The 25346-nt window shown below is 40.3% G+C and overlaps 2 protein-coding genes across 2 annotated transcripts; both read right to left on the bottom strand.

Moving 5' to 3' along the window:
- Positions 1-6723: 6723 nt before the first annotated feature.
- LOC115360484 (galanin receptor type 2) lies at positions 6724-8090 on the bottom strand. Its single transcript, XM_030053416.1, has 2 exons — positions 8082-8090; positions 6724-7644 (listed from the first exon to the last, which is right to left on the bottom strand). Exons 1-2 carry the CDS (start codon positions 8088-8090, stop codon positions 6724-6726), a joined length of 930 nt encoding a protein of 309 aa, XP_029909276.1.
- A 2956-nt stretch (positions 8091-11046) lies between these two features.
- On the bottom strand, positions 11047-12197 carry LOC115360483 (parathyroid hormone-related protein-like). Its single transcript, XM_030053415.1, has 2 exons — positions 12094-12197; positions 11047-11458 (listed from the first exon to the last, which is right to left on the bottom strand). The coding sequence occupies exons 1-2, from the start codon at positions 12195-12197 to the stop codon at positions 11047-11049; spliced, it is 516 nt and encodes a 171-aa protein (XP_029909275.1).
- Positions 12198-25346: the final 13149 nt, after the last annotated feature.

The raw sequence follows: 25346 nt of genomic DNA, 5'->3' as shown, positions 1-25346 counted from the left end.
ACGGAGAACAAATATGTCCTGCCAACCGGAGAGCAGAAAACATTTCATCACTCTCCATTGACTTTATAGAGTGTCACCATGTCTCTTTTTGATTTGGGGTTATTAACAAACAAGACAAAATGCCCAAAAGCTGACGTGTGGTTGGAAGCACTATCAACAATCCTGAGATCAAGTTTTTATAAGATTCCAAACAGAAGAACCAAATGTTTAACAAGAGAAAACTGGATTCGGGCAAGCATTTTGTCACTGGTAACTCAGATATCCAAATGAATGTTTTAAATCAGATAATGATATCTATACTTTTTGCAGCTCACATTGCTGGTGTTGTAGTGGAACGTTGATACATCTATACTTTCAAGTTAGCTCACTTACACTTTGCCTAACTAGTAACCTCAATACACAAGCAAATTTGCTGCAACTCCCCGGCAACTGTATGTGGCTCTTGTGAACATAAATCTAGTTTTTCCTCCCTGTATGTCAGCAGCAAACCTGGAGAGTGGGGTTAGTGGGGTTAGTGGGGTTAGCGGTCTCATTTCGAAGTGATTGTACAAACACAGAAAAAAAACTAAAAGCACAGATGCTGTTGGGGGCCAGTCAGCGTTTTACACCAAGCTTTTCCTGGCCTCCAGGAAACTAGTTCCAAAATCTTGGAAGATGCAGTGGGGCATAGTTAACTTTGGCTTCCACCAGCCAGGCCTTTGACCAAACTGAATGAGTAAGGTGTTTTTGCATGTTTGTTTGTTTTTAATCGATACAGTTGTATTCTATTTCCTGCACCTTGTAAATCCTTGTACTTAAAGTAAAAGTTAAATCATATGCTGGGTGTTTTTTTTGTACACACAGTGTTGCCAGTAGCAAATGCTCACCAAGTAGATTTAGGTTAAAATCTAACACATTTACACTCACTTGAGTTGTTGCTTTAAGCAGTGGTTTGGTATTTCTCAACTTAGGCAGCATTAACCCTTTGATGCATGAATTATGAAAGCCTGAGTCAAGATTTTTTTCTTATGTGTTTTTACTCTTCTTAGGGCATGAACACGTTTGTGAGTCTGCATACTTCTTTAAGGATGCAGGACTGGTATTACCATGTCATGATACTAGTATTAATATGTTTTCAGCAACAAGAATTGACAGTCTCTGCATAAACCTCAATGGAGGGGAGCAGCAGAGAGCATTCTAACAGCTGATATGCAATTCCACCATAGAAACCACTGCATTTAGGAGAAAATGACTTTTAAACAGCTGTCCACTGTAGTGAACACTATGCGCCAAAGGGTTAAAGTGTTGATTCCTGACATATATAATAGTGTACCCTCACCAGTAGCTCAGTCATGAGAATCTTTGTGTGATAGACTCATGGTTTATGGACTCCTTTGTTTGTGCTTGTGTGTGGGTCTGTATACTCTGGATTATAGTTTTATATTTTTCTCTCTGAGTCCTAGCTCTTACTTCTACTGTTTCTTGTATTTCAGTCTGTGTTCATTGTGTCCCTATCATTCCTCCATGGATCAGATCCAGAAACATCTATCTAAAATGTTAACAAGGTGGTTTACAATGACAATAAAGGCATTCAGTTCAATTCAGTTCAATTGAATCATTGAAAAGAGGAAAAGAAAAGTGTTTGACTTTTGAACTATGTGGCTACTTGTTTATTGTCCCACCCCTCTTTTGACAGGCAGGTTTTACACACCACCTACAAATTGTGCAGTTTTAGATATGCTAGACATGCTACTGAATTGCTTTGGCAGTAATTCCTAATATACCCTGTTTGCTGCATGAAAATTTTTTAAAAATAATGGCTGATATATTTTTACAGTCCCAACAGTTCTTGGAGAGTTGTACCCCACAATTTCTCAGGTTGTGCAGCTTAAAACCATGTTAGGACTAAAGACTCTCAGACACAGGGCAGTTGTACCCATTTGTTCAGTAAGGCAGGACATACAGCCCGACACATTCAGGTAATCAAATATCTAAAGCTGAATGAAACATTTAACAGGTACAATGTAGTTGTTAGCCTTAAGGCAGACTGCACGGTTGTAACTATTAATAGGTAATCAGAAACAAAGGACATACAATTAACATTAGGCCTACAAAGCAGATATTTACCATTTCACTGAAGAACCAAATAATTAATAATAATTAATTGCCTAAATTCTTCAACGCACACTAAATTGCAAACTGTTGGTTATCTAGTGTTAACTGATAATGATGAAAAGAGAGTGATGTCACTGTCAGCTTAATTAATTTAGATCTGTCTGGAAGGCCTGCCTCGTGTAGTAGATGCATAGTGATCAGGCCAGGGAGTTTTAAGTGACAGGGTAATTGAATTACAATCTGGCAGCGGCTTCAGAGAAGATGTTCTGGAAATAGACCCTCCAGCCATTTTAAAGTTTTTTTTTAATTATGTGCTTTTCAGTATTTCCCTGACTCATACCTTTATAGTCTCGGTGCAAGTTTGGAGTATGATACTGTGTCGGCAAACTTTGAGTGTGTCTAGGCCTCTATTGCAGTGCAGTAGAGGCCTAGGTGAAAAAGAATTAAATTATCTGTCAACAGGAAAACTCAATAGTTTGGGACACAGTTGCAGAAAACATGTTGGCAAGATTTGTTGTAGGTCAGTAAAGAAGTGATTAACTTTTCAGGCCAGTTAGTCTCAAGAGGGCATGACAGTGGGTGGGGCTTGGAACAAACGGGATGAGAGTTTCTAAACAAGCTGGTGCTGAACAACTTTGCCTGCTGATTGACTGAAAGAGTCATGTCCTCTGACAGCAGTAGTGCTGAAAGGTAGGGCTGAACAGCTTATGGAAATATTATCAAAATTGCAATATGGCCAAGTGCAATATCCAAATAGCAGGAGATACAATAATAAAGGTAAAACGTATTATTATAAATTAATTATTTTGGTGCTACAGAGACACTCTGGCCTATAAATTGTATTTATCGGAGGTAAGAAAACATGTTTGTTTGGTACAGACCCCAGCAAAAATCACATCATCATCATTTTAATATTTTTGTAAGTTAAAATGAAAATTATGATTAAAAAATTCTCATCCACTAAAACCATGACTCTTATTGCAATTGCAATATTTGTCAAAATAACTGAAAGGTATCATGGCTTAGTGTAAACTTCCAGCTACGACCTTGGCAGAGCTCTGCACTCTACCGAATGCCTTGTTGTTGTTGTTTTTTGTTGTTGTTTGTTTGTTTGTTTTGTATTGCTGTGTGTGTGTGCATGTGTGTGTGCGTGTGTGTGTGTGTGTGTGTGTGTGTGTGTGTGTGTGTGTGCAGTTAACCTTTAAGTAGAATACATGGCCTTATATAAAAGATCTACTGCTACTATAATATAATACTTCCATGGTGCTGCTATATAAAACCAGTGTTGACAAGGGAGGATGCAGTTATCAGCGTATTTTGATCAGGCAAAGGCTTGGCCAGTTTATGTCAGTGTTGTTGTCCAATCAGAACAGGATACATCATTTTGGGATATAGCTGTGGTAGGACCTTGAACCAATGAGGTACCTGAGCCAATCTGGTCCTGACACCTGCACCCAACTCTGAACGCCCACAGCTGAGTCCCTTACTGGGTCTCAAGACGCCATAGCGCTGTTCAGAAAGACATCTTGACACTGGTAACTTCTTGAAAGCTCTCTGATTTCCTTGTAAAGGTGAATTCGATCACAAGCTCTCTTTGCACACCAGCCTCCACATGGCAAAGTACATTCATGAAGTTTTATACTTCAGTAGGTCAGGAACACCTGAGCACGTGTGTGTTATTGCTTCACTGCATCCAACATACTGAGACAGGCTGCAGATGACCAGTCTGCACAAGTCAGGCCAGCTGCCCTCCCTCTACAGAAGGCCAAAAGTCAGGAGCTGGGCGGACACAGGGAGGGCTGGGAGGATCAGCTCCAATTACTGCAACGGCCGCCAGAACTCCAACCAGCCATGTTACTCCCTCTCCCAATGCTTTCACTTCCCTTATATTAGGACACCTGGCTCTCTGCTGCCCCCAGAAAATGTGGTGAGTTGGATGACAGAGTTGTTGTTGTCTTGCTTTGACGAGATGTAACACTGAACCAGCCTTGCCACCGCAGGCTGTGGTTATGTTTGTCATTTAGATGTGATTTTTTTAAAATGTCTGATTCTAAAGCTTGGATTTTATGCGCTTATGCTACTGGAAGTCCACACACAACATTTTCTTTGGTTGCCCTTATTGAAATCTGTGTCTGTACAGATTTTTCTTGCTCCCCCTTACCATCTTGTTGTGTTGTATTCAGCTGGATTCTGATCACAGTTTGATCTGTTCCATATCTAACTGTAAAGATCCAATGGTAATGTGGGTGAACGCATTATGTTTGTGTATCTAGACCTGTCCTGGTAAAAGCAGAATAAAAGCAGTGATTTCTGATTGTGATATAGTCAGAATATGGAATACTATCATCTTATACATTATCGCCTTTCAGCCATGGAGCCTTCAGTTTTGTTGAGTAAGTTCAGTTAAACGAAAGGGCGACTCTGGAGTTGACCTAGGATTTTTAATTCCTCATAATATGGCATAATACCTGCACAATGAATAGCTCACATTCAGAAGGCTGCCTGTTCATATCCCATCCTTTACTAAAGTAAACGTCGTGCTCACTGAGGGATTTTTAAGGTCAGAGGGAAAATAGCTGTCCTATGAAACTTTATCATGTGAGCTTTTTGGGTGTTTTCTCCTGTCTGCATTTGCTGACATTGTCTGAGACCTTTGGAGAGGCTGCTCTCAGGTTGTCACATATCATAGAAGTCATACACAGCTATAATATGGCTAATTAGGGTATTGCTGAACCTGTGTGAATATATTGTTAGGGATTTATAAATCTCCTTTGTTTGATATTTCAGTCATTGTGAGCACAGGACCAACAATGTAAAGGCACCTTTAGCATGAAATGGTGTTGAAGGAAGTACAGGTCATTCTGTATCAGGAGAACCAAGCTTTTATTAAATCAGTACAACACCAGATAGACCTGCTATCCTTTAGCAAAGTTGTATACAACAAAAGAATTAAAAGTCTACAGTTGTCAGATGCTCATGTCACGGCCAGTTAAACTCTTAAGAATTGCTTTCGCTGTCAAGTACAGAAAAAGTCCAGGGGTTAGTCTTGGTGGCATTGCAGCAGAAACATAGTGACCACTCACAGAACATATTTTAACACATGGAACAAGGACCTCACATGCAATATAAATGGAAATACAGTCCAAAGGAACAGGGTAAGACATGCAGCACCTTGGACTGCAGACATCCACATCTCTCGATATGCAGAGGCCAATTCCTTTGAAGGTTTTTTCTGTCTTTTTTTGGTTTTAGTTTTAGTTTGATCCTCAATTACAGCCCCTCAGCTAGACAATAATTCGGTCAGGAGTGTAGGACAAAATGCTGATCTAGCAGAGCTCTTGTAATGTTCACCGACAAAAAGACAAACCCATACACTGAGAGGCAGCAGCAGTATTGCAAGAGCGAAAACATCACGCCACAAACTAAGTAAGGATTTAAATTATAATGGAAACCTATATGGGGAAAACTCAGGTGGTCATGATGTTGATTGAGTATATCGTGTTAGGTTTTTTTTTGTGTTTGGTTTGTTTGTTTTTGTTTTTCACAATTATTTGATTGCAGAAATAGGTTTCTTTTTTCTAAACTTTGGAGTTTATATTGCCAGCACCTGTGAGAGAGATTGCGGTATCCATCACCACCAACAGGGATGGATTGGCTTTTCTTGCTTTGTGCCCCATGCGCCCCAAGTCTCCTCAGGCTACAGTTTCCAGCGTTAGAGTACAATATCGGTTCTCCAATTAGTGTGCACATGGATAAAAATGGTGATAAAACTGGTGATAAAACACATGCAATACTGTACAATACAGTGATTAGGGAACAATAACAGCAAAAAAATGAATCATTTCAAACAATGAAAATAAACAGAACCTTAACACACCTGTTCAAAAATACTTCAGCAGCAACATCACCATGTCTTTATACTGATGTGCTGCCTCCAGACTGATTCAAGCTGATTACTAATTACTGTAAAAAGCATAGAGACATTGCAGCATTATTATGGCATCATTATATTATGTTCAGAACAATTTTATTAGGCTATTAGGCTTGCGTAGTAGCTCAATATATGTAATGTGGTTACATCATCTTTTTCCATTACAAAATGTAAGTATAATCTGTTAAATGATCCAAAAATAACAAATTCTTATTAAAAATATTATTTAAAAATTAGAGAATTACTTAATACTTTTTCCGAGTTTCTCCATTTTAAAGGAAAGCAAGGAACTCAGATAAATGGTGGATGTCTTTGTTTATATGCATATCTGAAATAAATTTTGTGAGCTATGTAATTTCCCCCTTTTTCTCATCTGTGCCTTTTATACCTCAAACATGAAAAGTAATTGAAAAGGAACTGAACATAATCACAATACATTTTTGTAACTGTAATCAAATACATTTTTAGAGTAACCTACCCAACTCTGGTTTTTGTCTAAGTCTGGCCTGTAGTGTTATATAAATGTAAGATGCCAAGCACAATAGCCTCCAATCCAAGGCCCATAATAAGCAATATAATAAAGTCTCCACAGAATGCAGTGCACAAAAGCAGTTCAGAAATGTAAAAACTTTCCCTAAATGTTAACAGGTCTTTTCCTGATGCCTTATGAGTGAAGCAATCTCTGGCTACCTCTGACTCTAAATGCTGTCTGTGGTGACGCTGATGACTTGTGGGTGCACCCTGTTCCTGTTACAGCTGAAGAGCCACGCTGCCCTCCTGTGGCGGTAGCGCTTGGACAGCAGCACATAGAGCACTGGGTTGACGCAGGGGTGAAGGTACTGCAGCACAGTGCACACAAAGTAGAACATCTCCCAGGCCTGGCCATGGCGATACAGCCCCAGGTATACACACAGCTCCAGCACATAACCAGGCAGCCAGCACACAGAGAAGGTAGCAGCAGCCAAGAACACCATTACGGACGCACGGCGGGTATTTCTGGCACTGGCCACCGACATAACAGGGCTCTTGTGGAGAAAAACAGCCAGGCGGACATAGTTGAAGGCGATGACCAGCATTGGAACAAAATAGTAGAGTACAAACTGACTCAGGACGACTTGGTAGTGGTGCTCGTGGATGGTTGGGAGGCAGAAGGTGAAGTTTGCCAGGCTGGGGCCCAGGCTCTCCTTAGTGGCAAACATGCGCAGCGGCAGACTGATGAAGAAGCTGAGGGCCCAGACCAGGACAAACATGAGAATGACCAGGTCCATGGTAGGAGGCTGGTACGGGTTGGTGATGATCATGGCACGGGTCATGGACACTGCGCACAGAGAATAGGTGCTGGCCGCCAAACTGAAAGCCAGGAGGAATTGGTAGATCTTGCAGGAGGTGTTGCCCAGAGGCCAGGAGTAGCTTACGGCGGAGTGCAGGGTGAAGGGGATGAGCAGCAGGGTGAGGAAGTCGGCCAGAGTCATGCTGAGCAGGAGGATGTCCAGGCGGTTCTTACGCAAGGTGTTATACTTGGCAAACAAAGAGAAGACGAGCAGGTTGGCACAGAACCCGATGCCCAGGATCACTCCACAGGTGCAGGCAAAAATCAGCCCGTAGGTGTTGGGAACAGCCTGTGTCACATCAAACTCATGTTACCTGAAGTCTCTTTGAAATAGGACAATTCAAAACAGCATCATTTACTTTGTATCCAGGTAGTACAATAACAAAGTTATTTATCGTATCTTCAAAATGACAGCTTTTTAAAAAAAATCCAAAGATAATAGAAAACCACAAAAATTGGAGATGCAGAAATACAGTGAAGTGCTAAGAAGCATTATGTCATTTAGTGTTTTGAGACAGAACTGGCAAACTAGATGTTGTTACCTTTCCATCTATACTGTCGTCAGGTGCTCAGGGTTCTGTGCTTGTTTTATCACAGCATATAGCACATATATTATTTTTTTTAAAGCTCTCAACTTTAACATCTGTCCCTAGTTTGAACCTACTAATTACTCACCATTGTCTTTTCCTCAGTGAAGTAACTCCTGGCTCATGTCTATGTGTGTACCATCCTCATAACATTCCTTGAAGTATCCAGATATAAAACAGCGTGACCTGTATCCATCCTGTTAAATTTGACAAGAGAAGGAAGAGGACTCAGCCTCTCAGGATTCATGACGACTGTGACTGTCAAATGTGGAGGGAAGAAAGACAAACATCACTTGGGTCAAATTGATTCTGGTTGACTAGGTTTAAAGAGAAAGCTCCGCTGTCCCGTTGCTGAGAAGCACGTCAGTGGTTTGCAGTTTTATTTTCCATTATAAGATGGATCTGTGTTACTTGTAAAAGGTACAGCGCGCATTTGCAGTGGTTTTGTGATGTGTATGCTGAATTTGTGTATTTTAAGTGCTGCATATAGTGTGGGTTGTGTCTTACTGAGAGAGGCTTTGTTGAGAAACACTCATATGATTACTGTGCATTCATTTGTGTGTTTATGCTATTTTTTCCTGAATTAAATTGCGTGAAAAATACTTTGTGAACTGTCTACGTGTTGTATTTATTTTAAATGCTCCTCTTTCTGTGCGAAGCTGTTTTTTATCATGTCTTTGTACTGTATAAAGAGTATATTTCAAAAACAGCACCCTTAACCACCATACCATGGATCCTCTCCAAAGAATAAATGCTCCCTCCATTGACTGCGTTCTCTGTGTCTCCCCCTCTCTAGAGTTATTAATGGCTCTCCTGTTGTTAGATTGATTTCCTCGGTGTGAGCTGCAGGCTCCTGATGTTGGCTTTATCAGGCTATTCCACAGCATTTATGACTCTGTGTCCACTAATGGCCCGCGATGTACACTGCTGCTCTTAGCACAGGATATAGCTGACACTGATGCATTTGCTCTCCCCGTGCCGTTCACTCAGCGACTGTTAAAAATGCCACATGTTCTCAAGTGTGACATTAACAGCCTCGCTCTGTTCTTTACACACCAAAAGTCAACAAAAACACTGATTTTTTTTTTCTGATACACCTCTTTTACAACAAAATTAAAAAAAAAAAAAAAACAGATTCCCCCTGCCCTGCTTGTGTTTCTTATTTCTTTTAACCGCTATTTTTCTAGTAATTCTGTGTGATATTGTAGTGATCCCCAAAGCACCCCCACTCCCACACAGAGGTCGAAGGTCAGCGTCAGCAACAGTAGGGGTTTTCAAACTATTTCATGTTCATGAAATAGTTTTTGATCTCATACCCTTATTTGAAGTAATTTTGCCCTGTGGAGGCTGAAAATATAATTTGGTTTGTATTAAGTATTAAATTGTTTCATGTCATACCTGAACACTGACAAATAACATGCTAAAATAATGATTCACTTTTTTTTTTTTTTTTTTAGCTAATTAAGTCATAGTGATTTAAAGCTATTCCACATTTTGCTGAGGACCCCATGACAGTCACTTTGAAAATCACCAAGCTACACAACAGTGCTCATGGAGGAGGTGCTGATTAAGTTTCTTGTTCAAGAAATTTTCAGCAAGGTGGATGCCTGCCACCCAACCTGTTGAACCCAGGCCTACTGCCCTTTTTGTTTTCTTACACAATCTCTCCAAGTGCCACAACTTCAGGGCACCATGGCTCCCCTTGGCCTCTTTCTTTCCCTACTGTTGGCGGCTTGTAAGTGTTAGTGTTACAGCAAATGAAGGCCATACTCATTTAAGTCAATGGCTAAAATGTAAAATGTACATACAGATAGTGTGACACAGTTTAAAGTATTTTTGCATGGCCTAGATAGGAAAAAAGATGGATTTTGCATGAACATTGGCACTGAGATTTTTTTTTTATACTGAAGCCTTTGCTGCGTACTGTCCAAGTTCGTTAATTTGTGAAAGCCATTTTCATTCTTAAGGATGATAGAACAAAGTAATTCCATTTGTTATATATGAACTTCAATCCAAGGTTAAAATAGGCAAATTTTCCTGTTATTAAATAATTGTATATTAATCTGCTTTGAAATATCTCTGTTGCTTTATCATTTTACGTACAGTATTGTAAGAAATCCAGAGAAATCACGCTTAGGGTGTTGCCAGAATACCCTTTTCTGTGTACAACATGGGTCAAGGGTTTAATTAAATTGTCTATCAAATGGAATATGTTTACCAGATATAGCTAGTAAACAAAGACACTACAAATCAAATTATTTCTAATGGCTACATTTTTAATGTTTGATTATTTGGAAACATGTACAGTATGCCCTCAGTGCAAGTGAAGAACATTAAATGAGTCTGATCGCCTCTGACTTGGGCTTATTCTATAAAAAATAAACTATAATGTAAAATATCGAGAGTGGGTTTCATGAAGCATCCAATAAGTTACAAGTCCATGAGGGATGTAAGGTGGGGAAAGAAAGTATGATCATCTAAAGAAACATCAAAACCAAAAATCAACCACAAGAGAACATGTACAGGATACAACTAAAGTGCATTATGGAATTTAGTCAGCAGCACCGTGATACATTCACAAAATAAATACACACTTTAAAATGAAATAAATTATGGCAGAAACAGTTCTAATAGATGTATTCAGTGAGCAGTTCATCGTGATTGTATGGCCACAACGGTCAGTACATGAAGAGTGAACCAAATACTAGACCACTCGGCACCCAAATGTCTGTGAAGTCACACTATGTACAGACAATAAATATTTTTTTCTTCCTAAGGTCTACCTGTGCACACAACAGGTTAAAGATTAAACCATATGGCATTGTTTTGATGTAAGTCAGGGTTACAGAGGCGTATAAATTGCCCAAATAAATATGGGACCTAACGATATGTTATGTGATAGTTCATAAAATTCCTGGAAGTATGAGACTGTATTTAAACACAAAAATACAAATGTAGCGGATTATAATCATACAAGCATAGCCCCAAGGCCGTAATATGAAGTGACAGAATCAGCTGTGGGTTGAGTCTGTCAGACCTCAGTCATATGCTGGACTTGTGTCAGTGTCTTAGTGCAGCACCACCCATAGGCCATTTGGAGTCTGTCACCCGGGGCACTGTGTCCTTTGCAGCTCCTTTGCTGTGACAGAACGTGTCTTTCTCCTCTTCTTGTCGCTCTCCCTCCGCCGGCCTAACCTCACCTTTTTTTTCCTCTTGGTGGCCACTTTGAGTGGCTGGTCCTTGTAGGCCAGAGCCTTGTTGGTCTCCTGGGGCAGGTTCACTCCCTCCCTGTCCGGCCTGAACCTGAGGGGGAGGTTTTTGGTGCCTCCGGGGGGCTTCTGGTGCAGGGCACTCCCACTGAAGGTGTGGCTAGTGGCTCTGCTCTGGAGGGGCGGGGCTCGTTCGTCGGCTGTGTGCACCTCCTCCAGCAGCTCCTGCAGCCACATGCGACGCTTGAACTCCTGCAGGGAGCGTCCCTTGTCGTGCATCAGCTGGGCATGGCTCACTGACCTCCTCCTGCAAGCATGGAGGAGAGGAGGCACAGGTCATAGTCAAATCCATATGCAGTGAGGAAAGGAAGAATCTTGTGTAAAAGCTTCATGTAGTGACTACATACTAGCATGTTACTACAGCTTCATGCATGAAGAGAGCAGTCTGGCTAATAAGCTCACCTTTCCCTTAGATTTCTAAGGAAGAAAAGTTGCTTGTGTGCATAAAATACCAGTATCAAATTTACAAATCAATACCAACAAACAATTTAAACATGTCTTCTTCATATGACTTTCTAGTAATACTCTATTTGACACCGAGGTGTAGAGATTGTGCCTGGAATTGCTTTTGCTCTAGAAATTCAAGGTCATGTTCTTGTAAGACTCAGTACAGTAGGTGGCAGCATAAACAAAATTTCTGAGAGCCGCAATACTCTCAACTCAAGCAGCCATGAAGCCAAAGTTAATACTGAATGTCTCCAAACTGTTATATGTGCTCATAGACTCTGGTTGTGTGTTCTCAAGACAAACAACAAAAATATTGCTACAAATTTTCACTCTCTCGTTTAAAAATTTGCTCGTACCTCATTTATAATGTCCACTTTTATACAACTTTAGCACCCAATAAACAAATAAACAAAATAAACAAAGAAAGTAACTCACGTTCTACCACTAAGTGCATCAACTGGCCTCCCGTAGAGAGTCACTGGGGAGCACAGCAAGAACACAGCAAGACTCCACTGATGGAGCATGGCTATAGAGCACATCCTGCAACCTAAGATCTGCAGAATACAAGAAATGTTACTCTTAACATTCACTGCAACAGTTTAAAATTTTTTTAAAAAATATCCATGCATCAGTCGAGATCTTGTTTTAGACATTAATGCTAAAACAACGTACATCCTCTGTACTTTGTTTGCAATGTGCAAAAAAGTCCAAAAAATGACACTAATACCAAGAATATGACTTCTCCCTCCCTCCTGTCATTACTTGTGTCAGTAATAAGACAATTTGTTAAAACAAAGAAATCATGGAGACTTACATGTAGTGAATCTTGAGAAGGAGAATCCACCAAATAGTCAGTCCACAAGTTCTTAAAGGAAGATCCTATCAAAAAAGTAATAAAGTTAAAAAAATTATGCTGCCAAATACAATTTGGCTAATTCAAAAATTCTGTCCAAATCCATTGGTGCGAGGGCAGTGTGGGGAAACCCCCTCTCAAGTCTGCTCCATTCAGTTGCCTCCCAACAGTGTGTGTTGAGCTATTTATTTCTCCCCAACGTCCCAATGAAAACAGAGATAAAGATAGAGCAGCAGCAGTAGCCCATCAGCTGCAGTGCTGCTACACCACTTGGTGCTTCAATAATCTCATGAAGAGTAACACCCAAGCATCACTTCTGGTGGCCGGAGCAACGGTGAGGAGTGTGCGTGTGGAGCCCAGCACTGTGAGCAAGCCTGCGTGTTTGTCTGAGTGAGGCAGAGTGAGAAACTCCTCTTTGGGTGAAGATGCAGGCACTACCTTAGCCCCTACCCATTAAGTGCAGTCCTGACACCCTCTCCACCTCCCAGCCCCTCTCCCATACACACCTGCAGTGACAAGAAGGTGGCGCCCATGCAACATTCAAACCACGAAAAGAATAAGAGGATCTTTGGTAAAACAAACAAACAAAAAAATGCTCAAAACTTAATTTAATTTGAAATGTTTTCTTTTAGATGTAGCCTCTAAGTGCCGCTTGAAACAGATTAAAAGTGCACTAATACTGATTCATAATTTCATCATTAAGAGCTCAAAGATGACAGGTGTGCACCAATGGAGGTAATCATAGGTTACTGAGTGGAGGCTATATGAGGGGAGGGGCAGGGGTACTCCAAAGTAAACACCCAGGCCTCACCACTTTCCCAGGGGAGAATGACCATAACCTCAGAGAAACCCAACCCACAGCCTCTCACTGCAGACCATTCAATTCCACTCCACTCTGCCTCAGCAAACCAGCTCACCGCCGCATGGTTACCGTGGGCTCTGAGGCATCTCCTGTGTTCAGCTAATAAGGACAGTGGATAGTTATGCATTGACGCAGTGGTATACAATCCCAGGATAAATAAACCAAAAGCCTGTATATGTTGGGGCGCTGCATCCAAACATGAGCATCCAGTCTTTTTATGCATTTTTGACAGTGTTGGAAACACATTAAAAGCACAGGCAGGAATGTAATAACTGAAACTGCATGTGTTTTAATCAACAAATTGGTTGCCAGGAGCTCTTTATCCCTGCAAAAAGTGCATTTAATGTATCTGAAAATGGTTTATTTACATTTGTAATGTTTAACTCAAAAGTATTTGGAGAACCAAATTATATGTGGCTAAATTAGGGATTGGATTTTTTTTTTTAAGATTGTAAAAGATTTTCTCTTTAATATATTACAGCACTGAAAACTTTGTTGTGACAAACATTTGCTATAGACACAAAATTACAAAACATAAACAATTGCATGAATGACCTATGCTTTCATTTACGTTGTTTTGGGAGTTACCAGGTTCACTTTCCCACAAATTCCTCTAGAAAATCCCGTACAGTCATTGGTTGCACGTTAGCATACCCAGTGCTGAAATAAAGTCACTTACAAGGTAATAGCACAGGATCAGTCATTTCACTGAGCTAACAGGTGGTTTGTTACATGGCGGTTTGTTATATGCCATTTAATGGTGGATAATGAAATTGGCTAATCAGTGTTTCAAATGAAGATCCACTTTACTGGAAATCAAAACATGATAGTGACAAATAGCTGTTGTTGCTGTACGAACAAAAAAAATCAAGCAAAATTGCAGATCTGTAGAATTATTTGTGATTTTGGTCATGATTTGTGTATGTCCTCACTGAATTCAAGGCCCCAGAGACTGCATGGACTGTTTCCTGTGAAGTGTTGAAAATTTTGTTGCCAACTTTACCGTTTGGTACAGTGAGAGCATTTGCTTTTGGGTCGCTTCAGACTGATCTTTGTTTTAATCTGTGTGAAGTGTAAATGGCACTGAAATGAATACTAAGAATTTTGAAGCAATTTGAAATTGTTATGTAAATGCAGGGTTAATTGTAGCTTGTCTGTTGTTGTTAAAGTCAGTTTAAGCCTTGGCAGCACAGGGTTTTTATGGCCATTGCATTCAAAATCCTGTTAATGGCCCTTCAGTGAATTTCTGCAACATGAATCATGAGCAGATAATGGTATTTTGCTATAAATGCTGCTCCTGTCCACATTTTTGGAGTTTTCCTCCTCCATCCCTCATTATCCACAGCTGGACTTGTTCTCTTCTCTCTTTTGTTTATTTTGAGGTGTGATGTTTTAACATTTTTTTTAACCTTTATGAATTAGTATTTTGTTTCTTCTCTTGATGTTTTTTATACTATGAAAACTTGTTGTTAAGGTACTTTGCTCCTGTTTTTCTCACAGTGCAAACAGATAAAGCTAAAATGCAACTAACCATTAATTCGTCCAGCTTAATAATGAAGTGACCCATATTTCCTGTATATTACAAAAAGTTAAGTCAAACAGTATCCAAATCCTGCAACATTTTTTCAGTGTAAGGTACAAGTAGAATGGGATAAATACATTAAATTGATCTGTGCGTATTTTCCAAGGTTAATTGTTAAGACTGTTTGCATGATGATATAGATGAATGTGTCCATTCAATATCCTGAACAATTTACAGTGTGTGATTATTTAAACACACTGGATGGAATAACTTGCATTTCTCCTCATGTATAAAACTCATAAATTACTTTCTATGAGTACTTATGTAGTGTTGATTGGTAGAATCACTTGAGGCTAAACTGTATAACCAGTGGGTGGCAAATTAGTTAATAGTGGGCTCAGTATTTTACAAGCAGTCATGATTCAATTCGGCAAGGGGTCCAGAAGGGGTTTGGAATTGGGACCAATATATGGCAGACCCCACTGCTGTCTCCAAAATTCAGCTTTCTTCTGTTTCCAACTGGTCTGCCCCAAACCTCTTACACTTTAACATTCAGTAGGGAAAAAATACCTCATTTGATTCCATTCTGCAAAGACTTTACCTGCAAAAAAATATGAAAAAAATCCCATTTCCTGGCAGACAGCAGCATACAGAACGGGAGCCAGGAAAGCTGCTTTTGATTCATGCTAAATTGCACTCTCAACACAGAACAGTATTCCTGTCCGTTTTTCATCCTTTTCACACTGCACCTACTTCACGTTCACACATACAGAACACATGCACCCACCCACCCCCATTTCAAAGAATTTGCACTCCTCTGGTCCAAGCCAGCTCATAGACACACACTGAATCCAGAGAAACACCCTCATTTCGTGTATAAATTCAGAGTTCAGCATCTATTTTTGGATGTGTTGTACCCATTCCCTGCATTGGCCCACCCTATTATGTCATAAATCCTGGCTTTGCTTGCAGCAACAGTTCCTCCTTTTGTTGTGGGGTTACATCCAGACTCATTATGTGCGTTGCATGTACATAGCAGCTCTGTCCATGCCAGAAATACAGTGTTGATTCCCACACCCTAACTGAATGGCTCATCATCGTCACACTCTGAGATTGTCTGCATTGACTATTCATAGCCTCTTTCCCTTTTAACTCAACAAGCACAGCTTTAAGTGAAATTTTAACATCACAGTAAAATGACACAGTAATAATTATATATTGAAAACATTTTTAGAGTGCAAAAGCATATATATATATATATATATATATATATATATATATATATGTGTTTATGTATATATATGTGTGTGTACACACACACACATACACATACACGCAAATGCACACACACATATATACACATATGTATATGTATATATAGAGAAATTGATTTAAAGGAAATTCTCCTTGGGTCGCTCTTTCAGTGCAGTTTCTGTTAAACATGACATTCTTCAAGCCTATAAAGATCTCAGATGTCATTCATATAACCATGTCCACGGCTTTTGCTGTTAAGAACAAAGTCAGAGGTTTACACTATATTCGATAATGGGCTCTTTATGGTGCAGCCAGGGCTTTGATAGCTTGGCAATTTCGTCGTATGAGAACTTTAGGTTTGTTAGCCTGGAAAACCTCACTTGAAAAATGGCTTTTGCAGAGTTACTTTTTCGCTTAATGGTTTCTTAACTGTGAGTTATAGGCAGCCTCTGTTAGTGCATTTGAGGTATGCTTTATAATGTCACATTGTGGGCAGTTGGAAGACTTTTCGGCTAATCATTCACACCTACCAATCATAACTGTCATCTTGGGAATGCTCTCTATTCCACTTTACCTTCCCCCATTTCAACTATTTCAACAGCTTTGCTACTAAGGCGGCGTTTTGTTCATATAAGCCAAGGAGATGTTGAAACTGATGCACGCCGGTTTCTTTTTTGGTTGGTGGTTTAATTGGCTCTTGAAATCTGTCACCTGTCTCTAGTTCAGATTTTGATAAATTAATCCTGAACACTTGACAATGAAATGAAATCAGTGTTTGAAAGATAGAAAACGCCTAATAAAATTTATTTCGCGTCACTGCTAAGAAATTTGTTAAATACACATGAAAGCACAACCTGAAATTAGAGTACAGCTCACCCTGTTGCAATGCTGGTACACATCAACTCACTTTGTTTGAATAGTGATTTAACGGATGGAAGATTTTTTTTTTTTCTAACAGTAATTTGTTGAGATTTTTGTGAATCAACCAATTTTTGCACATGCAAAAAAAAATTGTTTGAAGTATTATGAATGAAACAGATCAACAGTATATTTGGAGTTACAGTAAAAAGGTTTAAAAAGCATGATTCACCAACCATGAGTCAATTAATTCACCAACTCTAACCCTGACTATGTGGTTGGTACTTTAGTATAAAGTCAAGATTCATGTAACATCCATAACCAAGTGAAATTGTGGAAGGATGACAGAGCATTCTTGACCACATATCTCATTTCAAATTAAAGGGATGACTTGTCTGACTTTGTGAACGACCTTTTCCACGACATCCTTGATAAGGAAAATTCTCAAACATCTATCTTATTAAAGCATGACAGGCTTGTTGAAAACGGTGCTGTTTTTATGGTTGATTTGATTAGTAACTGGACTTAGACATGGATTTCACTGATGCGTGGATGTAGGTCCTTATCTCAGTAAGTCTCAAAAAATCTGTACAATATTTCACATCTTCACATATAATCTGTTACACAGGAAAACAATCTTTGGTTTGATATTTCTGAGAGTGAATCTAGCCTTTTCAGCTGCACAATGCACAATGGCCAGGTTTAGTCAGGATGTCAAAAATGGGTCACTCCTCCGCACACTAAGAGGCATACATCCTGAACATTACCTAATGCCTGCTCAAGGTTGCCAAAATATGGCCACCTCTGTCATTCATTTATTTGATCTGAAGTAGCTGCAAAATTTGTCTGTTTCTGTTTTTGCTATGTGATATATGATGATCCGGGCAAGGTAGTGCTTTGGGGCTGATTTCTTATTTACAACACTGATTTTTTTTTATGTTGCCATAAATGTCAAACTCCTGCAGACAGTGAGTCGGGGAGGTCTTACTCAGACAAAAGCATGTTGTCCAGACTCAGTCTAGAGGCACAGGTACATTAAATAATTATTTTTTCAGACAGGAAATATCTGCCATTGGGCATTTTGCTTGTAAAATGTATTTTTAAGATGAAATGATTCCTGCCTGGAAAAGCTCTGCTCGCATCTGAGCCGGGGATTTACACTCATGTAGTCAATGTTGGACTCGCTTGTACCAAAAACATTCAGTATTGTATGTCCTGTGATTAAACGGTGAATGTGTGTTTGATCACGCCCTCGATGTGATTCAGAGTGATTCAAGGAGCAGAAAAACAAGTCCAAAGCCCGAGTCTTTGACCTGGCCCTATGAGGTGGCCACCGCATTAGCATTTCTCTCTTGGCAGATGTTGCTGGTGGGGTGTCTGACTGTGGCTGGCCTCTCTGCAGTGGCCCTGTGCTCCAGGCTCTGGGGAGGGGGCTCCTCACTCTCCCCACCCAGACCACAAGCTGCCCCATGTCTGATGCCCCCTCTCACTCTCCTGACCTCAGAGGCAGACCCCAGGCCAGCTGGACACCGCCTGAAACCCCACACAGTCACCACACAGCCACCACCAATGGTTGCCACCCTCCTGCCCCTGACCTATCACCCAAAACATTACCATAAACTTCTGCCCCGCTGCCAAGCAACACACACAGCCGCGCTCACAGTCAGACCCTCTCTCTCTCTCTCTCTCTCTCTCTCTCTCTCTCTCTCTCTCCCTCTCTCTCTCTGCACCTCTGCTCTCCTTGCCCATGTAAAGATAGCTCTGTCTGTGGGGAGAGAGTGGAGTTGGTGGAGAGGGGTAAGCGCTCTTGGTTATGATGGCATTTTACAAGCAACATAAAACCTACTGTGGTGTTTTATGTTTTGTGGCTTGTGGTGATGCCATGGCATTGCCTGTGGAACAGTCCTCTGTCACCGCAACTACTGTACAGTATTTGAGGCTGATGAAAAACGTGTTAGCCAGTATGAACTGCTGAAACACGCCACAGCTCTGCATGTTCCAGCACTTCTCTCTCTCTCTCTCTCTCTCTCGACGAATCTCGCCATTTCATATTGCCTTAGCCTCGGTGAAAATTGAAGAATCAATAGGAGTCTGATTGAGGAGACCACACACACATGGCGTTACGGTAATGACGGGCTGAGTCTGTTTGTTTGCATAAGTGAAGAGCAGGCTCAAACCGTTAATGAGTGCTTTGCGTACAGCGTGCAACCACAGTTAAGCCAGTGGGTCAACAAGGTTGGCCAGACTAACCACCGTGTGTGTGTGTGTGTGTGTGTGTGTGTGTGTGTGTGTGTGTGTGTGTGTGTGAGTGAGTGTGTGTATGTGTGTGTGTGTGTGTGTGTGTGTGTGTGTGTGCTCATACCCACATGTGCATGTTTGTGCATGTCACTGAAGGAAAAAAAGTTAACATTCAGAGACTAAAGTAATATTATCAGAATTTGTCAGATTTCCCTTATTTTCCTTACCTCCCTTCATCTGCTCTTACATCATCTATAGGCACATCTCTGTAGTGTTTCTATATTTAACAGCATTCTATATTTACTTGTGCTCTGACACACAGATAGTTTTGTTTGTCCAGAGAGAAAAAATATATATATCTATGAGACACTTCAGTGAATATTCAAACACCAAAGAAAAAAAAAGTGAAATTTCCAAATCGTTATAATGCACGGTGTGAGCCAAGTGCACTTCACCAACTCAAAGCTGATCCATTTACTGTAAATGAGCTTGTCTCTGTTGGTTTCCTGACCAATTACTGTACAGTGAACTTAGGTCCTGTATTTATTTATCCATAGGTTATTTTAAATGGACTGCACTCAATGCACAGGCCTTGTTGAGCGGTCTTGTCCTCCCAGCCTGCCCTGGGACATGCTCGCAGTGCTTGGCAGACAGACACGGATGCTGAAGGCAGCCTCTGGACAGCTTTATCCTGCGCCGGGAGAGGCCACCCGCCTCGTACTCACCAGGGCACAGTGACTGGCACAGCTCGCCCCAGCCTCAGTTTTCACCTCTCAATTTTCTGCTTCTCTGCTAAAACTGGAGAACACTGCAGACTTTCTAAAGCTACATGACCATGAAAGGATATCAAGGCCAACCAGAGAATAGGAAGGCTCAAGCTGAGCTGTGAATACGTTATTTAAGTTTGGATTTTTTTAAACACTGAAACAGGGTTAATTAGGGTCAGATGGTTGGGTGAAACACACTCAGAAGCTCTCACTGATCAGTCATGGACTGAACTGCAACATGAATTCATTTCTTTTAGGAATACTGTAACGTCGACTGACGTGAGAATTTTTCATTGGAACAACTTTCCAAAGATCAGTGGGCATAAAAAGGTTCATACAGGTTTCTCCATGTTCAGATATGTTTTGGCTTATTTCATCGACAGTATCTAACACTGTATCAAGCACAGCATTGACAAACGTGATCTATCCTAAATAGCAAATGAGTGATATATAAACACAAATTTCAGCATAGGAACATGGTAAGTAGAACGTATGAATCAGTGAAATAATGCAATAGTATATGCAAAATAACAGCAGTAAATATATATTGCCTAATTGAGTTTTTACAAACAAAACAAAGAGGGGATGGTGGATTATGTTGGGTCTAAATGTGTCATAGCTTAAAACGTGGTAATGGTCTAAATAATTTTCAGCAGTGGATGTTGAAGGCTGTAGCACAAAACATTTTAGAAAGAGACACTGCAGCAACGCCAAATAGAGAAGGGACTTGTCATGTTTGATTAGTTATTATAATAAACTAAGGCTTTACATGTGGTCTTGTTTATACCATGCTCCTTACAAAACGCACTGTTAAATCTGCAGAATTCAAAGTCGGGACTTGTGTAATTATTTGAATATGTTCTCCAGTTGGATTATTAAAGCTAAAATTGTCAAATGTGGTGAACAATGACGTCATGTCTTTTACTGAAGGCCACATCCTTTGTTATTGAGGATATCCTTAAATACAGACAGCCATAGAAAATTACCCTTGCACTGTCATCTGAGTCATTTTGTTTTCTGTGCTGCAGAAATGAGACATTAAATCACCAGCACTAAATGAAAAGTTCATTAAAGGAAAGAAGGCAAGGATACTTACTTATCCAAAAAATAAATAAATAAATACAATATATCATCTACAGATTAAATATCAAAACTGAATCTAACAAAATTACTTATGAATGAATGGGACCCATGTAATATGGGTATACGGAAATGTTCCATGAATATAAATGATCCTTCAGAGACGCTTGCTTATACATTTCATTTTAACACTGAAAATAGCTACATAAAACACTTCCACCCTGCCGGCTGTCGGTACATTTCAAATTATTTTTCTTGTTTGCACGTAAATTGGACAGAAAATACTGTGCACAGTTCAGAGTTAAATAAACTGTTTTTCCTTTAGAAATTCAGGCACAAGGAGCTACTAATTAGAATAAACTACTCCTTTTTTGCACATTCTAGCTGACACACCTTAAAATACATCTTCGTCAGTTCTAAGCTGCTAAATTTTTGTGCCCGAGTGTCCACCTTCACTTGCACTCATAATCAATCTGCGCATAGTTAATGAATCAGAATTGTAACTCACATGTAATGCCATTAGCACCGCCTCAAGGATTTGGTAAATCACAGGGATTGTGTTTAGACCTGACAGATTAGTAAAGCTTAAACTGAAGCTAAATAAATCGCCCTATCTTGCGCCTGGTGCGAAGCGGCACCAGTGTTTAAATGTCTTTTCTAGTTTCCAGTTGGCGCAACTGTCATTTTCCTGTCTTGCACCCACGCTGTGTAAATTGCAAATGCACTTGCACCTATCTGTATGCCCATAGGCGAGTTGATCTTAAAATGAGGTATGGTCAGGCACACTGTTGGCACTTGCTATCTTCAGGCAGTTGAAAGTGATGGCATGAATGACCAACAAAAACCAGGTCTAAAGTCAGCAGCGCAGTTTTCACTATTATTTTACACGACTATTATCAAGATAGTTTTGCGTGCTACATAGGCAGTGGCACAAAGCATGTACACACTGCTCGTTCCACAAACAGGGACATCTGCTTCACCTCAGGGAGCTTTGGTGAAATCATGCCGTTGCTGTAGCTGGTGATGATGATGATCTGCTTGTGCACGTGGTAAAAGTGCAAAAGTAGATCCATTTCCTCTGCAGAGAACCATTGCTTCTTATCTGGCAAATGCACCATTATAATAGCAGTCCGCCCAGGTGCAAGTCGGCGTGATTTTTAAAGGGAATTGGAGTTGGCACTCTGGTTTCTTGCATGTTTCGCCCAAAAGATGCACATGATTAATTAAGAGACCAAGTACCACCCTTTTGAACAATGCACCTGTCGCAACGACCCTATTTCCACTGTTGATAGCAAAAGTGGACTTGGACACACCCTAAATGTGTCCATGCATTTACGCCATGCTCTTCAGACCATGCATTTCAACCATTAAAATAGTCGAAAATCAAAATGAAAAGACAAACAAATATGAAAAAAAAGAAACTAAATAGAAACTAGAAAAATCCAGACTATAATCAAAAACCAAACTGAAAGTGAAATCAAAATGGAAATTCAGTCAATACAAACTGAATGCCAAATCATAAAGTGAACAAAAGCTCAGTGTGATTAAATTTTTCTCAGCATCCCTGGACAAAACTCAGTGTTTTACCTTCTACAGCTTAAGAGCATTTGCATATGTTCTTAAACAGTTTGCCCTCAAGGTGGAAAATGTGCTTTTTAGAGATTTCTTGGCCTGTCCAAACTGAAAATACAGATTTGTTTACCTACCTCAGTGTTTACAAACTTCATAAAAGTAAACAAAACTTTTTCAAGCTCAAAATATATGCAAATTTCAACTTCAGCTGGCACGTACATCATCCAAAAAATGGAACTATAGGATTACAATATTCACCTGAGTAAATCACTATGTAAACAAAGGTGCTTGTGGGGTGATAGTGTTTCAATAGGGGGCGCTGTGTTGCATTTATGAATTGGCCCTTTAATACTGATAGTAGTCCCCTTTCTAGTTCCTCAAACGGCATAGTTTTCAGAGGTGAATTGGTTTTGGCTTTTTTTAATGAAACTGGTTCTGCTGTTCTATGTTTTTCAGAATGGTTCATAAGGAGAAAAATATCCCCACCCTCTGACCAAAAAACTCAAAAATAACCTTTTCTTTCTTAAATTCAAAACATGTGCTTAGCCTTGATGATGTAAATGTTCAAATGTGTTAATTCACTAATGAACAGTGAGTCCATTAGACATTCGATTACACACTCTGGGCACGAGATAAATCAACATTGAGTGTAATCCAAACATGGGCACTTGCCAGGCGGCTTGTTTTCTGTCCGACTGTGGTTTTCCAACAGTCTAAATCCATGAAGCGGATTTGCTCACAACAGCCAACATATTTCTCCAATCTGCATCCCCCTTGTAAAGCAAAGGAAGGAAGGCAGAGCTCACAACTGTTTGTTTTGTGCTGCCCACGGTCTCACAACCCTGTAACATAAGGCTGGGCTTTCATTGCCTCTCTAATGTATGAGCAAAAGGGAATTAGCCTTTAAAAGTTTGCTTTCAAAGAGTTGTAAATAAAGCAGCACTGATTCAATCCTCGATCGCCTTTCTCTCAGATGGCTTGCGTGGGTGGCTTTGGAAATACTGAGACATGCTGTATGTGTTTATATTACATTGTCCCAGAGGAGAGCTGAGCTTTGTCGTGCAGATGGATTACAGTGGGAATAGAGCTCTTGTCGACCTTTAAAGTTTAGTGTTAATAGTGGGACTGAAGTGGCTGTGTAGGTGTGATCGACTCCTTTCACTACTTGTTGGCGTTTCTGTCCAGATCAGTGGATGGAAAAAGGGGGATTCCCAAGTCAGCCCCTGAAAAAAAAAAAAAAAAAAAAAGGTGTTTAGACTCAGTGTAAAGATGCAGAGATTATGAAACAATTTTGACAAACCGAGAGCCTGGAGAGGAAAAAGCCACGGGAGCAAAACGAGTAAAAAGATGTCCACAGATTTATTCTAACACCTCCACAGCTGTAGATATCTGTTCCCAATCAGGGCTTTTCCTGTAAGAGCACACCTTGGACTCAACCCTCACCTACAGTAATGAACCACAGCGAGCGCAGGCCTGCACTATTTGGATGGGAGAGTGTGTGTATGAGTGTGTGTGGGCAGGCATGCCTGAGGTTGCTGAGACTCGGCCTTCTCCTCAACATTAATAAGGACTTCCTTCCTACCAGACAGAGTCAAACACCTGATCACTTACCGGGGAGGACATGCCCACGCATCCCTCAGAGCTGGCAGCCCGCACTGTCTCATAAGGATCAGCCTGTGCTCTTCAGCTCTCCATCAATCAAAATATTCACATGCCAGACATCCATACACAAATCATGTTTTCTCTCCGTCTTTAGCCTACTTCACCCCTAATACCTGAGAGTGTTTGTTTGATAGTTTTTTGGATTTCAGTGCCACTTTATGGCAAGGCAGTGTAGGTCAAACTATCCGGAGAGAGGGAGCGAGAAATAATCCCTCTCCTACATACGCACTGCTTCAGAAATTATAACTTTTTCTCCAAAGGCTATAACTTTTGGCTTCTTTTAAAAAATGTTCAGCCAAGATACACCAGGTGAAATGTGCATTTTTATGATGTGCATAACCTCTTATTTTTCCTCTTTAAATATCAGGTTTTGAAATGGTTTTTCCATAATTGAATCAGAGTGGCTAGTCACAACTGACTCGAGAATACATCCACAGAGTTTCCAGCCCGGATGCTGTCAAAGAATTACTTGGCCCAACCGATGGACAAGTTAATAGGAGCTGAACAGAGGATTGTCCCATTCACTGACCTCAGACTTGTGACAGAGATCAGAGTTGCACCGAAAGTCTTAACTAAGAAACCTTGATCGAATTACCAGTTTTCAATTAAGGATATGTGATCTTAGTTGTGTGGGCTGAAGGTCTCCTCTTGCATCGCATATGTTGGCCGTCAGTAATCTGGCTCTACTCAGGTAGAGTGTGACATTACATGGACCAAATACCGTCAGCCTACCACCTATAGGAGCGGGATGTTTTGGCATCAAGACCTGTCCCACTCAGATTGCACTCAGCATTGGCTGACATGAGAAATCATGTGCGTCAGGGAGCAAATTACCCCCACAACTAAATCTAAACCTACTGTACTTTCAGCCAGGGACTGTATCCCAGCAAAGGTTACTGGTACAAAAATGATCCAACAGGCCCTCTCCACAGTATTTAATATTTTATATCATCTTAGCTTGTATAGTTATTACTATCCAATGATCTTCATGTTCAATTCAACAATAGATGCAGTTCTTTC

The sequence above is a fragment of the Myripristis murdjan genome, chromosome 6, assembly GCF_902150065.1.
Source record: "Myripristis murdjan chromosome 6, fMyrMur1.1, whole genome shotgun sequence".
NCBI classification, from domain to species: Eukaryota; Metazoa; Chordata; class Actinopteri; order Holocentriformes; family Holocentridae; genus Myripristis; species Myripristis murdjan.
The sequence above is the reverse complement of the archived record's forward strand: the minus strand, read 5'-3'. Positions and strand labels throughout refer to the sequence as shown.